This window comes from Zeus faber, assembly GCF_960531495.2.
Source record: "Zeus faber genome assembly, chromosome: 2".
In the NCBI taxonomy this organism is placed as follows: domain Eukaryota; kingdom Metazoa; phylum Chordata; class Actinopteri; order Zeiformes; family Zeidae; genus Zeus; species Zeus faber.
The window spans coordinates 33,220,126-33,235,232 of NC_137189.1; the positions used below are offsets into that span (position 1 = coordinate 33,220,126).

The 15,107-nt window shown below is 41.7% G+C and overlaps 1 protein-coding gene across 1 annotated transcript; it reads right to left on the bottom strand.

Annotated features, from left to right (window-relative positions):
* Positions 1 to 895: 895 nt before the first annotated feature.
* Positions 896 to 14,406, bottom strand: acp2 (acid phosphatase 2, lysosomal). Its single transcript, XM_080019332.1, has 13 exons — positions 14,217 to 14,406; positions 12,797 to 12,892; positions 8,601 to 8,687; positions 8,206 to 8,266; positions 7,924 to 8,015; positions 7,722 to 7,820; positions 7,122 to 7,211; positions 5,639 to 5,722; positions 5,484 to 5,532; positions 4,738 to 4,826; positions 4,505 to 4,608; positions 3,353 to 3,531; positions 896 to 2,585 (listed from the first exon to the last, which is right to left on the bottom strand). Exons 1-13 carry the CDS (start codon positions 14,292 to 14,294, stop codon positions 2,230 to 2,232), a joined length of 1,464 nt encoding a protein of 487 aa, XP_079875458.1. The 5' UTR covers positions 14,295 to 14,406; the 3' UTR covers positions 896 to 2,229.
* Positions 14,407 to 15,107: the final 701 nt, after the last annotated feature.

Consider the following 15,107-nt stretch of genomic DNA (forward strand, 5'->3'; position numbering starts at 1 on the left):
GGCATTTTTGTCTCCCTCCTGACTAGAGCACCTAAGGGTGGAGGTAAAGCACCCGAATGGTCTGAATACATTTGATATTTAAGCAAATGGAAAATGAGCTTTTCGAGTTAAAATGTTAAGTAGGTCCTAAATGCCTTAAATGAGTTAATTCATACATTACTTCTTTCACATGGATCTCCTCTCATTCAAGAACTTAAAATCGCCTTTTTTTTAATATATATATCTTGTTTATCTCTAAGTAGAAAAAAAGGTAAAATAAGTCAAAAGGTCTTCACTACTGAAACACTTACCACTCAGAGCCAAACGACTCAGCCTCTCTGGAGTTACCTTTTTTTTTTTTGTTAGAGGTATTTGGCTCCCTCCTGACTAGAGTAAACAAAAAGTAGAAAAAATTAAAAACCAGCTAAGACATATAGTAATAGGCGAAAAGGGCTTTGCTGTTCAGAAACTTACCACTCTGCTGCAGCCTCTCACGGTGTTGTAAATGCAGTCCGGCGGGGCGAACGTTTTAAAGCCTTCGGATAAAACGAAAACGATTCAGTGACTGCGCTGTGACGGTTGGGACGGCCGTCATGTGTAGCGTTTTTAGCGCAGAGTTGGAGGAATAGAGAAACCTCACAAATGAGTTTCAAAACAACCCGAAACAAGGTCAAAGTTCACGCCACACACCTTTTTTCCCCCCGAAACAAGCTTTTAGCACCGATGGAGAAACAAGAGTTTTGCCATCGGTGCCATCGATCCCCCCCCCCCAGCCCGAAGGCACAAAGATTAAAACGGTAAACGTGAGACATTTTAAAACAACAGTTAAACACTTCATTAAATACAACTTGTAAGTTAACACTGGTTAAATTGAAACACTCAACCACAAATACTTCATTCATTCTTTTATTTTTCATTTCATTTCCTGATCCCAAAGCAGCACTGATTTTCAAACGTCCTGTATTAAAAATAATGATTAAAAAAAGAAAGAAACAATGGAAAAACAAATGACCCTTTGGACGTAGAGATGTTTGGAAGAAATAACCTGTTTAATGCATCTAAAACCGGAGAAATTGGATTTTAATAGAATAACCAGCAGTACCTCTCCAGTAGCAGTGTCTCATTATATAAAGTTAAGGACATTTTCATTGCACGGCATTGTACAGCTTGATGCCTGATCCCCATTCACGTCTGTTTATTTTTTGGGACTTTTGAGGCTTTCTTTCTGCTAAAAACACGAGAAGACGTGGCACTTGCGTAACTTTTCATAAAAATTCAAATGTCAAGATGTTTATCCCAGCATCCTCCCAATTTAGGATTAGGAGCTGTATTAAATTTCATAACCTCTCCAGCCCCAAAAACAAAACATTATTATTAATAATAATAATAATAATAATAATAATAATACTATTCCCGACTGCCGCACATCACACCTCATGTGCAAAATAGAAACCTCCCATTTGAAATATTTCACGGGGTGTCAACAATACTCACATCTATAAAACACGTAGAGAAACGGGATGACTTTTTCAAACACTGATACAGAAATGTCAAGGCTTCGGTTGGAGCTCTGATGTGTGTTGTACGTGCACATTACTCTCCATCTCCAAAAAATAAAAATAAAATAAAATTTTAAAGAATTGCAAAAACATAAAAAAAGGCCATGATCCAATGAAACCCCACAAAAAAATAACAATTAACAATTTACACAGAACAACATGTGTAGCGTTGTAAGCAGCTAAGCGGTTACCAATCTGTGTTGAAAAGTTTTTCATTTAAAAAAGAAAATGCATATATATACACACATACCCCTCCCCACATTCATACGTCCAAATTTCACATAATTTTGAAGGAATTGAGAGCACACCCCAAAATGATCCTTTCCCTCAAAAAAGGCGGTGTCCTTGTCTTGTTTTTTTTTGGTTTTTTTTTATCTTTAAGTTTTGAATAAACGATAACCGCGTGGTCAAAGAAATGACGGCGATGGCAACCTGTGAGGCACCGTTATGATACTTACTTATTTAAACTATTTTGAGAAACCCGTTTGGACCCAGTCCAGGACGTGCGGACCCACGTCTGGGACCTTTCGGCGTAAAAAGGCAGAGATCAGCGATCCCCCCCCCCCCCCCCCACTTTCTGTGGTTACTCAATGTACTCAAAACTTTTTTTTTTTTGTTGTTTTTTTTAGGGACTCATTTGTGGGTCAGACTCCAGGAGTCAGCACCGGGGGGGGGCCGTCACTGAGGCATGTTAAGTGTCCGAAAGTGGTCCCCCTCGATCTTTTTTCCAAAACAAAAATATCAGTTTTTTTGGGGTTGTTCGTTTTGTTTGTTTTTGAGGCAGCTTATGGTGTCCTCCGCGAGAGCGGGTCACCGCCAGGGGGCGCTCAGAAGCCGTCGCTGTCGCTGTCGTCCCAGCGGGCGCCGGGGCCCGCGCCCCTCGCCAGGAGGAGCCGTCAGGAGCGAGACTCCCCCCCCCCGCCTCCTGGCTGGTCACGTGGTGGTAACGGCCACCCGTCACATCCTTGTGGCGGAAGAGGATGGTGAAGAGGAGGAGGACGAGGATCAGGAGGAGGACGCCAGACACCGCCAGACCCACGATCACATCTGGAGGGAGGGCGAGTGGGAGCAAGAGAGAGAGAGAGATATGACAGGGGGGATGGATGGATTAATTACATTTAATTTATTTCATTTTAATTAAAGGTTTATTATATGTTGCCAATTTCTTCTTGTTTATATGTTTTTGGTTATCTTTTATTTATTTTTTTTGTTAACATGTAGGTTTATATTTATTGTTTATCATGAGGTTTAGTGAATATTGCCAAATTCTTATTATTCATTTTTAGGTTTATTTCCCTGGTTTATTGTTGTCATTACTTTGGGAAGCACAAATCCTTTATATATATATATATATATATATATATATATATATATATATATATATATATATATATATATATATATATATATATTTTTTTTTTTTTATTTTTATTTTTTTTTTAACATAAATAAATAAATTAAATAAATTAAAAAATAGATTTTTTTTTACGTAAAAAAATAAATAAAACTTCATGGATGGATGGAAACAAATTCTATAATTTTTAGGAACGGAATTCATTATTGTACAACGCAGATTTAATTTCAATCTTAACTTAAATCTTAATGTTTAGGTTTATTGTATATTTCCAAGTTGTTGTTTTTTTTTTTATAACTTCACATCAAAGTTTTGTGGTAAGTCTTCGGGTTGGCTCACAGTTCTTTTGTAAACGGTTCATAATGATTGTTTATCATACGGTTTACTGCATACTGGCACATTTGTGCGGTGATCCTTTAAAAAAGAAAAAGAACTGAGAAGAGACAGACGTCCAACCAACCCTTATATCCTCCCAGTTTCGAGGCCGCTTGGCACTCCTTCTGCCAGTCGTCGGGGATGAAGGGCTGTGTAATTCTCACAAAGTCCTCGAGGGGGCAGTCTTCAGCGCAGCCCGGCAGCGCCAGCGGATACGGGGGCACCGAGCTGTCGTTTCGGTAAAACATGGAGACGGACGCCGAGCTGGAGTGGACACGGAAAAGAAGTACATATGTACATATTTTTAATGTATTATTATTATTATTATTATTATTATTATTATTATTATATTCACATGCCACTTTAATTGCACATATCTGTACATACATAGGCATATTCCCTCTATCTATTCCATTTTATTTCTATTGTATTTTATTCTATATATTTTTATCTTATTCTATGAGTATTCAACTTACTGTATTACGTTTTAGGAGTCAGTTAGTCGGTCTATTAGAAAGGAATTCTTTACTTTTATTTCTTTTTTTCCTAGGACATATTGTGTGCTATCACCGGGTGTGTTGCATTACATTTCACTGCATATATGTATGAAAGTATGTATATGTATGTGACAAATAAAAAATCTTGAATCTTGAATTATTATTATTAATAATAATAATAATAATAATAATAACAATAAATTAGAGGAGAGAATAATAATAATAACAACAACAACAACAACAACAACAGCAGCAGCAGCAGAGTTAACAAAAAAAAAACAAAAAAAAAACAAAACTATTAATGGAAACTAAGCAGATGCCATTAACGTGTCATTTAAGATACTTTTAAATTTTTAACGCCGTACATTGTTGGACGCGTTTTATTAACTTATGTTTTTTTTTTTTTTTTTGATTTCCCAGGTTTAAATATTTCCATTAAATGGCACGTTTGTCTCCGCAACAGGCCCGGTGAAAAGGAACGGGAGAACGACCGTGGCTTGTTTATGTCCATTTAAATGCCATTAAATACATTTCGATAAGAGATTTTGTGTTTCTATAGGGGACTTCATCCCAGTGCACATATTGACAATAGAATAAAAACCTTCCTTGAGGGTAAAATTTGAGGCGATTAAAAAAAATAATAATAATAATAATTGCGATGAATGGTAGAAATATTGTGCGATAAATAATCTTTAATTATTCTAATCGTTCGACCTTTCTAGGTAATAATGATAAATAACCCGTGGTCTGTGTACAGCTCCAGGATGTGGCAGGAGGCGTAGGGAGGCTGTAGGCCATTGAAGACGCTCAGGCTGGACTGGAGAGCCATCACCGTGGTGTCGTGCTGTGGACGGCAGAGACAGAGCACGTAAAGTTATTATTATTAGTTTTTTTTCCCTTTCCCTTCCCTAAAAACTAGCCACAGCTCTCAGGAAATGTGATATTAGGTTCGGTTTGGTTAGCGCCATCCCACCGCTGAGAGCATCATCACTTTGAGCCGTCGGTCGGGGTCCGGCCTGGCCATCATGGAAAGGTTCTTCACTATCTCACCGAGGAGAAGACCTTCGAACAAAAACAGCATGAGCGAGAAGGAAGGACGGGAACGTCATTCCACTAATTGTCGTCGCTAGTGATTTTTCTTTTTAATCCATGTAACCCAGATTCTATAGAGGAGTACGGGGGTAGCGGCGAGGTAAATGCTAACTGTGTTAGTGCAATGGATGGATGCAGAGGGGATCAACTAGCGAAATGTGAAATGGGGTAAATCCACCTTCCAGCACCCCAAAAGACGTAGTTATTTAAGTGATATATAATCGAAAAACATTAAAAACAAGGTCTTGCTTAAAATGCAGCTACATTCTGAACTACAACTACTGTTGACGCGTGCATTGAGCTAACAGTTAGCATGTAGTCCCGCGCTATCGGTGTACTGGACACACAACGATATTGATCTGTAGCTGGGTATGCAGACCCCGACCAAAACACTGGGTCTTAAAAAAGAAAAATAATAACCTTTCCATATTATTTCAGATGAATACAACAATCTAATCCAAGTCTAATCTTAAATTAGACTTCAATTAATGTACCCTCCTCGTGCAATCTACCCATTTGATATAATCCAATGGGAAGACTCGTGATTAGTTCGCGTATTCGTTGAATTAGGTTGTACGGCAACGAGCTGCTTTTTGTTTTCAAAATGACTGCTAGAACCTCACCCACCTCCCTGAAGCCTGCTTTTCTCCTGGGGTTTGTAGATTCCGAACATGGCCTGGAAGAAAGGAGCACCGTAATCACCCCAGAGCTTAATTCAAGGATAATTTAACGTGGAAGAAATAAAGGAGCTTTACGTGTCTCATGGCATTTCCTGTTCCTACCTCACATCCAAAGTCCTTCAGCGTTTTCAGCTTCTCCATGACGTCTGCAGTCACCCAGGCCGGAGCGCTGAGGTTGTGACAGGACTGAAGTCATAAAAATAGAAAGAGTACATTTCATTGATGACGACGGTGATGATGAGAAACTTCTTGCAAATAATGGATTTTTTGCAAATATTTAACAGCTCTCCTTTCAAGACTATTCCCACGGGTTTTAAAAACAGACATTAATAAGCCTCTGTGAATAATGTCTATATTTGTATTGTTGTGGTCTTTAGTCGTCTAGGACACCTACAACTGCAGGGAAACCAGCCCAACCAGCGTAAACAATTCACAATTCCTTTCTTAAAACGCTTCTATAGACACTGCGGTTCTCGTTATCTTCAACACGTTCACTACCTTCAGGTCCGAGGCGATCGACAGTGTCAGCTCTAATGACAAAATGCCTCTTGTGGTTTCGCAAACTTTATCGTTTCTTGTTGATCTTGCTTCCAACCATCCCTTTTCCCAGCCTCGCACACTGTTGCCACATATCTCCACGGGTTTGGCGCCCGACTCCCAGCCCTTTACAGAGTCAACAGTTGTGAAATAAACCGTCGACGGAGTCACGAGTCCTGAGGTACGTGACCGGTGAAGCCGTGGGAAGGTTTTTGGATCCTACCTGCGAACAAATTAGACGGCTCCGGGCAGCGTGAGCCTCGAGGGCCGAAATGGTCCCACAAAGGCGAGGTCTGGTTGTACAAACTGAACGGTTTTGTGGGGGGTAATACGCCTGGCTACAACCAGGGGGAAGGGGAGGGCAAGTATGATGTGGTTGGTTGTGGGATGACATCCACAATAATCTGGATCCGTTGTTCACCACTTTTCAAACCAGGTTTTATCAAATTATCTGTTCTCATCATTTAAACTTTGAACTCATTTGTTCAAAGTGCAAACTCACCAAACCACTCATGGAAACTGTTGCCGAGTTACTGGACGAATTAGCCGGTTCATTTGGTTTGAACGAGTCACTCGTTCAATGGATTAAAATTCGGAATAAATGACCATCTGCTTCTATCATCAACAGGTGGCGTACCTCATAATGAATTTGAAAAAGATCTAAAAAGGCCCTGAAAATAATAATAAAAAAAATAATAATAAAAAGAAAATCTGTCATTTAATTACATCCAATTAAGATGGCCACATCGTCTGCTCAGGAAACTAAAGACTAAATAACAAAACCGAACCTGGAACCCAAAATGTTGATATGAAAAGTGTGTGATATACTGTATATGTGATATACTGTATATACTGTTCGAGGGGGACTTTGACGCAACATTAATTTCACCGTAACACATTTCACAATGTGTTTATTTTAGATAGCGACATTCTAATAAGGCCTGGGTTGGAAAAACAGAAAATCTTTTTTTCTTTTTTTACATTTTAACTACATTTTGTGAGACAAAATGCGAAACAAAAAGACCTTGAGCCCGAGTTTCCCTCTCACCTCGCAGAAGAGCGTGTCATAAACGCTCCACATCGACTCCACAGACGCCTTCTCCAGGCCTGTCTCTTTCCCCACCATCTCAATGAAATCCTGAGGAAAAGGTGGCGATAGCTCAAACGGGGTACCTGCTTTGGAACATCCTCAATTTAAATAAGAGGGAGAGTAGAGGGAGGACGAGTAGAGGTAGAGTAGAGAGAGTATAAAAGCAGAGTCCTGGTAGAGGTAGAAGTAGGGGCTGAGAAGAGGCAGGTTGAGGTAGAGTAGAACTGGTGTTGTGCGAGAGTAGAGGGCGGTAGAGGTAGTGGTTGAGTGGAGCTAGTGTTGTGGTAGAGGTTGAGCAGCGGTAGTGTAGAGTGTGGTAGAGCAGAGATAGAGGTAGAAGAAGGTAGAGTGAAAGTGGAGAAGAGGGAGGTAGAGGCCGGTAGGGTAGAGTAGAGGTAGTGTTGTGGTAGAGTAGAGGGAGAGTTAAGTAGAGGGAAGTAGATTAGAGGGAAGAGTACGGGTTAGCAGTGTAGAGCAGAGTGAAGGAAGACTAGAAGCAGAGTGGGGGTACAGTAGAAATGGAGTAGAGCAGAGGAGCGGGAGTCCCAGACGACAGACCTGGTATTCGTTGGTGATGTTGATGTACTCCTCAGTGAGCTTCGTCTCCTTTATCAGCTGCAGGTAGCGAGGACAGCCCAGTATTGGGAACAACAGGAGCTGAGAGAGAGAGAGGGAGAGAGAGAACAAAGAAACTAGGACATGAGAATGGGAGAGAGAGAGGTGTAACATGAGAGACAGACGGACAGATAAAGTGTCCTACCCTCTCATTGGCCTGGGCAACCGTGTGCACGGGGATGGGCTGCCACTTCAGGTCTGGATTGAAGACCTGGCTGCCTGTGGGGGGATAGAGACCTGCAGGAAGGGAAGACATGATTTATTTGATTTTTTTCCTGAACCAAAAGAATGATCTTGAAAAAATGAAAAAGGCATCTGTGTATCCACAGTGTTGACAATAATTGCATAGCCATGATGTTTTTTCGAAGGTCATACAGCAATCAGAACCATCGAGAGGCCATGTTCGCCACAGCAGTAGAGAACAGACCTGCAAGGTTGGCTTCGGCACTCATCAAGGTTCGATCGAAGTCCGTACTGCGAACCAAGATCTGAAACAGGCAGAGTACGGAAGAAGGCAGTCCATTTAACCACTTGATCACGCACGCACGCACATTGCATTTGTGCAATTGGGTTGCCAGCTCAGTCAGTTGAGTTTTGTTGATGGTAATGTTCTGGTGCAAGATATTGCAGTTCACACCTGGCAACCGGCAAACTCACTTTAAGAGTGTCTCTACACAGATAATAATCCATGCCCACGGTGGATTGTTATTAATTAATTCTTATAATTGAACATTCATTGAATTGTATGAGATTTGTCTCGTTGTGAAAAAAAAAAAACCCAAAAAACAAAAAGAGATGGAGGTGCAGGGGGGGGGGGGGTACCTGGTGGCGATCGTAGGTCTCAGTGAGGAAGCCGTTGTATCGCTTCCGTAGAAACTGGCCGAGTTCAAAGTGCTGCTGCATGCCAATCTGCACACACGGGCAAATTCACAAAGAATGGATCACGGCCGCTGATAGCACCATGAATTGGGCATCACTTGCAACCGATATCTGCACCGTCTCAAGGTCCGATTCACAAAATATATCATTTGCGCTCATGCTATCACAGCGCAAACATGCCCATAGAGTTTTGCAGCTGAGTGCAATTTGCCCTTGTTTTGCCCTTGTTCTGGATTGCAATCATTCACATGTGGCAAAGTATAAATGGTGGCTTTGCGCCAAGAACACAGTTGGCAGCACAATGGCAGAAGAAAGGAGAAGATGCTACAAGTCCTGACCTGAGTTTTAAAACACACTGTAAAAGAAGGCATGATTTAGGCAGGCTTTGCGAGTTCTTTAAGAATTACAGTTTCTAAGTAATAAGTTTTGGTTAATAAACTCAGGACAACATGGGGGGGCAGCCACTTTCACTTTTGTGGCGTCACACCAAGTATTGCATTATTTTATTTATTTATTTATTTATTTTTTAAACCTGTGCTGTCAGCATGCTGGGCATACAACACAGAGTATTTGTATGCTTTTGCATCTAGGACAGAGTTTGTCGGCAAGTGGAGTTCAACTTCTCAACCTGCAATGCAACTCTTTATTAATTCTTTAAATCAACAAGAACTGCTGCAATAACTCTGTCCTGTGGACGACCTGTAGGATGACAAGAGCACAGTTTTTGGTTCTAGAGAACTACCACTGTCGTGGAAATTCTAGCCCATCAGGTGTTGGTCGATGCGTGGTTGGACAGAAAATACAACAACAACTTAGTATAAGTTAATTGCATAGAAGATGAATCAGAAAAGTAAAGAGCCTCTCCCTCAAACTCAGTTGCTCGGGCGGTTATATTAACTATGTCACATGGGTCGTTACTTCAGCAGCGGGAACGTGGCCTGGGTCACTTGGTGGTTAGATTGTGTTCCTGTCTAGACTGTCTCATCCAGTGCTATAAGTCAGAAGTGAAAAGCGACTTTTCCTATCGGTCACGAGGCAGCTTCAACAGTTTCACTGTAATCAGCAGCACAAGATGTTGTTTGTTGCTGGTGTTGTGTTTGTGTGTGTTTGTTTGCTCCTTGTTGGTGAAGCAGAAGTGAGGTCATAGGGTTAGTTCAATAATTTGGGTAATCTCAATTACACCACCAACCTCCATTACACCACCAACCCCCCTCTTTCGAGATCTATTTCACCATGTTTGGGTCTATAAAAAACAAACTACTCCAAGAGGTGGAGAATCACCACAGGTGAAAAAAATAAAACATAGAACCAAACAACATGTACACAGAAAAACATAAACATCGGAGGACAACATGGATTGAAAAACAGAGTTAATTAGGTCCAGTAAAAGTGGAACAGCAACTGGTCACGTGGCCTCTTCCTGTCATAGTTATGGCAGTAAATGAGGAAGAAAAGGAGAGAAATGCAACCAGGAGGGTGCAGGGATGTGTTCAGAGCAAGTGTTGGTGGTGTGTGTGTGTGATGAGACCGCCTGTATGTGTGTTAAGAACGCCTGTATGTATGTGTGTGTGTGTGAGAGAGTGAGTGAGTGAGTGAGTGAGTGAGTGAGTGAGTGAGTGAGTGAGTGAGTGAGTGAGTGAGTGAGTGAGTGAGTGAGTGAGTGAGTGAGTGAGTGAGTGAGTGAGTGAGTGAGTGAGTGAGTGAGTGAGTGAGTGAGTGAGTGAGAGAGAGAGAGAGAGTGTCCATCAGTGAGTGTACAGGACTTATCCCAATTGGTTCTGGTATATAAGGTAAGTATTATGTCGTGGCGCCTCCAAGCAGCGGGGGCCCCAAAGCCACCCCCGAGCTCCGAGCCGCATAGACACCCCACAACTGCAGGAAAGCCCCGAGCACCCCGCCCTGCAGCCACAGAAGACCCCCGGGCCCCCAGAGAAGCCAGAGGAGCAACCCCCCCCACCCGGCCCTGAGGAGCATAAGCCAGTCCCAGGGAGCACGAGGAGACCCCGCAACCCCGGGGAGCACGCATACAACCCACGCCCAAGTGTAGGCACAAGAGGCAGCTGTAGGCACGGATCGCAGGCCGGGAGCCAGGCCCCCGCGCCAACAGACCGACACGCCCGAACCGCCCAAGGGCGAGGCACAACCAGATCAAGGCAGGGGCGCAGCAGGCCAGGGAGCGGCCACGCGGAGTGCCCCCCGGACCCAACCGGGCCATAGCCTGCCCACGTACCTGGAGGCACCCAACCTACAGCAACCAGTCGAGACCAGACAAAGTATTGATAGCACGCTTAGTTTTTTACAAATTAGAATTGTTTTCATTTGGTGAACATCTGCGCTGATATGCAAAAAATGAACAAAATGTGTTATGCATATTCATGTACTTGTTTAAATAAAACCACTTGATATGTACAGTGGGGCAAAAAAGTATTTAGTCAGCCACCAATTGTGCAAGTTCTCCCACTTAAAAAGATGAGAGAGGCCTGTAATTGTCATCATAGGTACACTTCGACTATGAGAGACAGAATGGGGGGAAAGAATCCAGGAAATCACATTGTAAGATTTTTAATGAATTAATTGGTAAATTCCTCTGTAAAATAAGTATTTGGTCACCTACAAACAAGCAAGATTTCTGGCTTTCACAGACCTGTAACTTTTTCTTTAAGAGGCTCCTCTGTCCTCCACTCGTTACCTGCATTAATGGCACCCGTTTGAACTTGTTATCAGTATAAAAGACACCTGTCCACAACCTCAAACAGTCGCACTCCAAACTCCACTATGGCCAAGACCAAAGAGCTGCCAAAGGACACCAGAAACAAAATTGTAGACCTGCACCAGGCTGGGAAGACTGAATCTGCAATAGGTCAGCAGCTTGTTGTGAAGAAATCAACTGTGGGAGCAATTATTAGAAAATGGAAGACATACAAGACCACTGATAATCTCCCTCGATCTGGGGCTCCACGCAAGATCTCACCCCGTGAGGTCAAAATGATCACAAGAACAGTGAGCAAACATCCCAGAACCACACGGGGGGACCTAGTGAATGACCTGCAGAGAGCTGGGACCAAAGTAACAAAGGCTACCATCAGTAACACACTACGCCGCCAGGGACTCAAATCCTGCAGTGCCAGACGTGTCCCCCTGCTTAAGCCAGTACATGTCCAGGCCCGTCTGAAGTTTGCTAGAGAGCATTTGGATGATCCAGAAGAGGATTGGGAGAATGTCATATGGTCAGATGAAACCAAAATATAACTTTTTGGTTAAAAACTCAACTTGTCGTGTTTGGAGGAGAAAGAAAGCTGCGTTGCATCCAAAGAACACCATACCTACTGTGAAGCATGGGTGCTGTAAAATCATGCTTTGGGGCTGTTTTTCTGCAAAGGGACCAGGACGACTGTTCCGTGTAAAGGAAAGAATGAATGGGGCCATGTATCGTGAGATTTTGAGTGAAAACCTCCTTCCATCAGCAAGGGCAATGAAGATGAAACGTGGCTGGGTCTTTCAGCATGACATTGATCCCAAACACACCGCCCGGGCAACGAAGGAGTGGCTTCGTAAGAAGCATTTCAAGGTCCTGGAGTGGCCTAGCCAGTCTCCAGATCTCAACCCCATAGAAAATCTTTGGAGGGAGTTGAAAGTCCGTGTTGCCCAGCGACAGCCCCAAAACATCACTGCTCTAGAGGAGATCTGCATGGAGGAATGGGCCAAAATACCAGCAACAGTGTGTGAAAATCTTGTGAAGACTTACAGAAAACGTTTGACCTTTGTCATTGCAAACAAAGGGTATATAACAAAGTATTGACATTAACTTGTCATTGACCAAATACTTATTTTCCACCATAATTTGCAAATAAATTCTTTAAAAATCAGACAATGTGATTTTCTTTTCTTCTCATTTTGTCTCTCATAGTTGAAGTAAACCTATGATGAAAATAACAGGCCTCTCATCTTTTTAAGTGGGAACTTGCACAATTGGTGGCTGACTAAATACTTTTTTGCCCCACTGCATTCATTCATTTAGTGGAATCACTACCTTGGTGCAATTGGAACCGGGAAGATGAAAAAGAAGTTGACACTTTTAAATAAATGGCGTTTCCACATTCACATAAACACACACTGCCCTACAGAGGCTGCTCCTGTACCTGCGACAGTTGTCCGAAACCTTGAGGCCAGGCATCTTCCCCGTACGGGTCGGTGGGGTAGGACTTGACTGGCGAGCGGTCGCCATGACGAAATAACTGCAGGAAGTTGATGAAGAGAGAGCAAGAGAGAGAGAGAAAAAAAAATCATCAGTTGAGTTGCCTGCAAGCAGTTAAAAAAAAAAGCATACAACTTTTGTTGTTCATTTTTAGGTTTGTATTTATTTATCATTAGGTTTATTGTACATTACCAATTTGTTGTTTACTTTAGGTAAACTTTTTTTTGTTACTTTTTAGGTTTAAATCTATTGTGTATCACTAGGTGTATTGTACTTTGTCATATCTTTATTGTTAACTGTTAATTCTAGTTATTCTTATTACTTTATTATTATTGCCTATTGTTTTGAGGTGAGCTGTTGTGACTAGTGTGGAAACTTGAATAACGACCAAATTGGATTTGTCTTTTCTGACAAACTATTTACTGAAACTGTATTCAGCCGAGGAACATACAACTGATTAAACACCCGTCTTAAAGACTTTGACACTCATTCATGGTCTTCTACATCCTTTAAATTGAAAACAAGAGTCATTATAAATGTAATGAAGAACCTTTCTGCAATACTGTATTTCTAATATGCACATGATGATAATTATACAATGAACAGTTCTATCCGACATGAATACGGTTTTTCAATATTTGAACTCTCATTCTTCTTATGAACTATTATTGAGTTACAAATGTGAAACTGCAATTTACTTACACAGATCGATGAATCACACAGAACTATCTATGCACGATCAAACAAGTTCAAATTTTCGAGTATAAACTTGGTTTGACAGACCCTGTTGTGTGAATATATCTAAATAAATGACATCAATTACTTCGTGAGTGGCAAGTGATCAGACTGGATATTCTGGTTCGAGACCTCCAGTCTACAAAAGCCTCGCTGAGATGTCTCGCAGGCTAGATATCTGGCATACGTAGGCATACTGGTTGTGATTCAGAATCTGCTTATCATATACATATTAAGTCATATTTTTCAGTACATATTTTGAGTTCAATTCATGCACTGGAAAATCATCCGCGATGAGAACGGATAAAAACGAGGAACGCAGAACGCATCACATTTAAACGGCACTTTGTGTATATAAACTTATACTTGTTTTCATTTGAAAAATGTATTTGAAATGAGAAATAGTATTGTGTGTGTGTGTGTGTGTGTGTGTGTGTGTGTGTGTGTGTGTGTGTGTGTGTGTGTGTATACACACACATATATATGCAATACTTTTCCATCCATGTTTTCAGTAAAATTCGTTTTTTTTTAGTGTATATACATCTAAAAAATATATCACTTTATCAATACAAAAAAAACGAGTCTCCCGGAACGCATCACATGTATCCAGTAACGTAGCGTCTACTCACCACCGTGACGTAGGCCAGCTTTCTGTCCCCGACCACGGAGCCCAGAGTCAGAAGAACGAGCACCGCGTTGGCGAGCATGGCGGGTCGATCGGCAAAGGGCCAAATAGGCGGCGTACGAGGCCCGGTTTTCGGTTACGGTTAACGGTTAACTTAATCACGGACACCGAGGCCGACGAACACAGTCGGACCATCTGATTCTTCTCGCTTCCGCGTAATTTGTTTTGGCGCATTAGCGCCGCCTACCGAACTGGAGTCTACCAATCAAAACGCAGTTGTGTGGCGCTTCTCCGGAAACGTCGTTTGTAACAAGAAAAATAAATAAATGAAAAAGTCATTTCAAAATTCTGTTTGTTTGTTTTTTTCCCCCCCAATTGTTGAACAACATAAAATACAAGCAGCAGACAAAGTTATCAATACAGTTCAACTAGAAGACACCCAGGGGGACACATTTAACAGAAAAGAGTGTACAGTACATATGGACGGTAGCACATTGCATAGACAAAAGAAAATACATTTAACACCTTATCTCGTAACTTTGGGATGATAATATTATTATTATTATTATTATTATTATTAATAATAATAATACAATTTAAGCTGCTATGCACAACGACTAAAATAAAAACTAAAATATAAAAAATAAAACGTTTTTTTGTTGTTGTTTTGTTTAAAGAAATGGGGGGGGTTTGAAGGTGCGGCACAAATTGGCGGAGATCGTGATCGTGTGGCCCCTACACTGATCGCGTGGCCCCCGGTTACTCTACGCAGTTGTGGCCCTGAACAACTGCATAGAGTGCTGATGCGCCGGGCCGGCCCTGACTTAAACTTCATTTCTCTGTGAACCAAATGGTTTGGTCGCTAGAATGGACTATCAAGGAGCCATTTCCATTT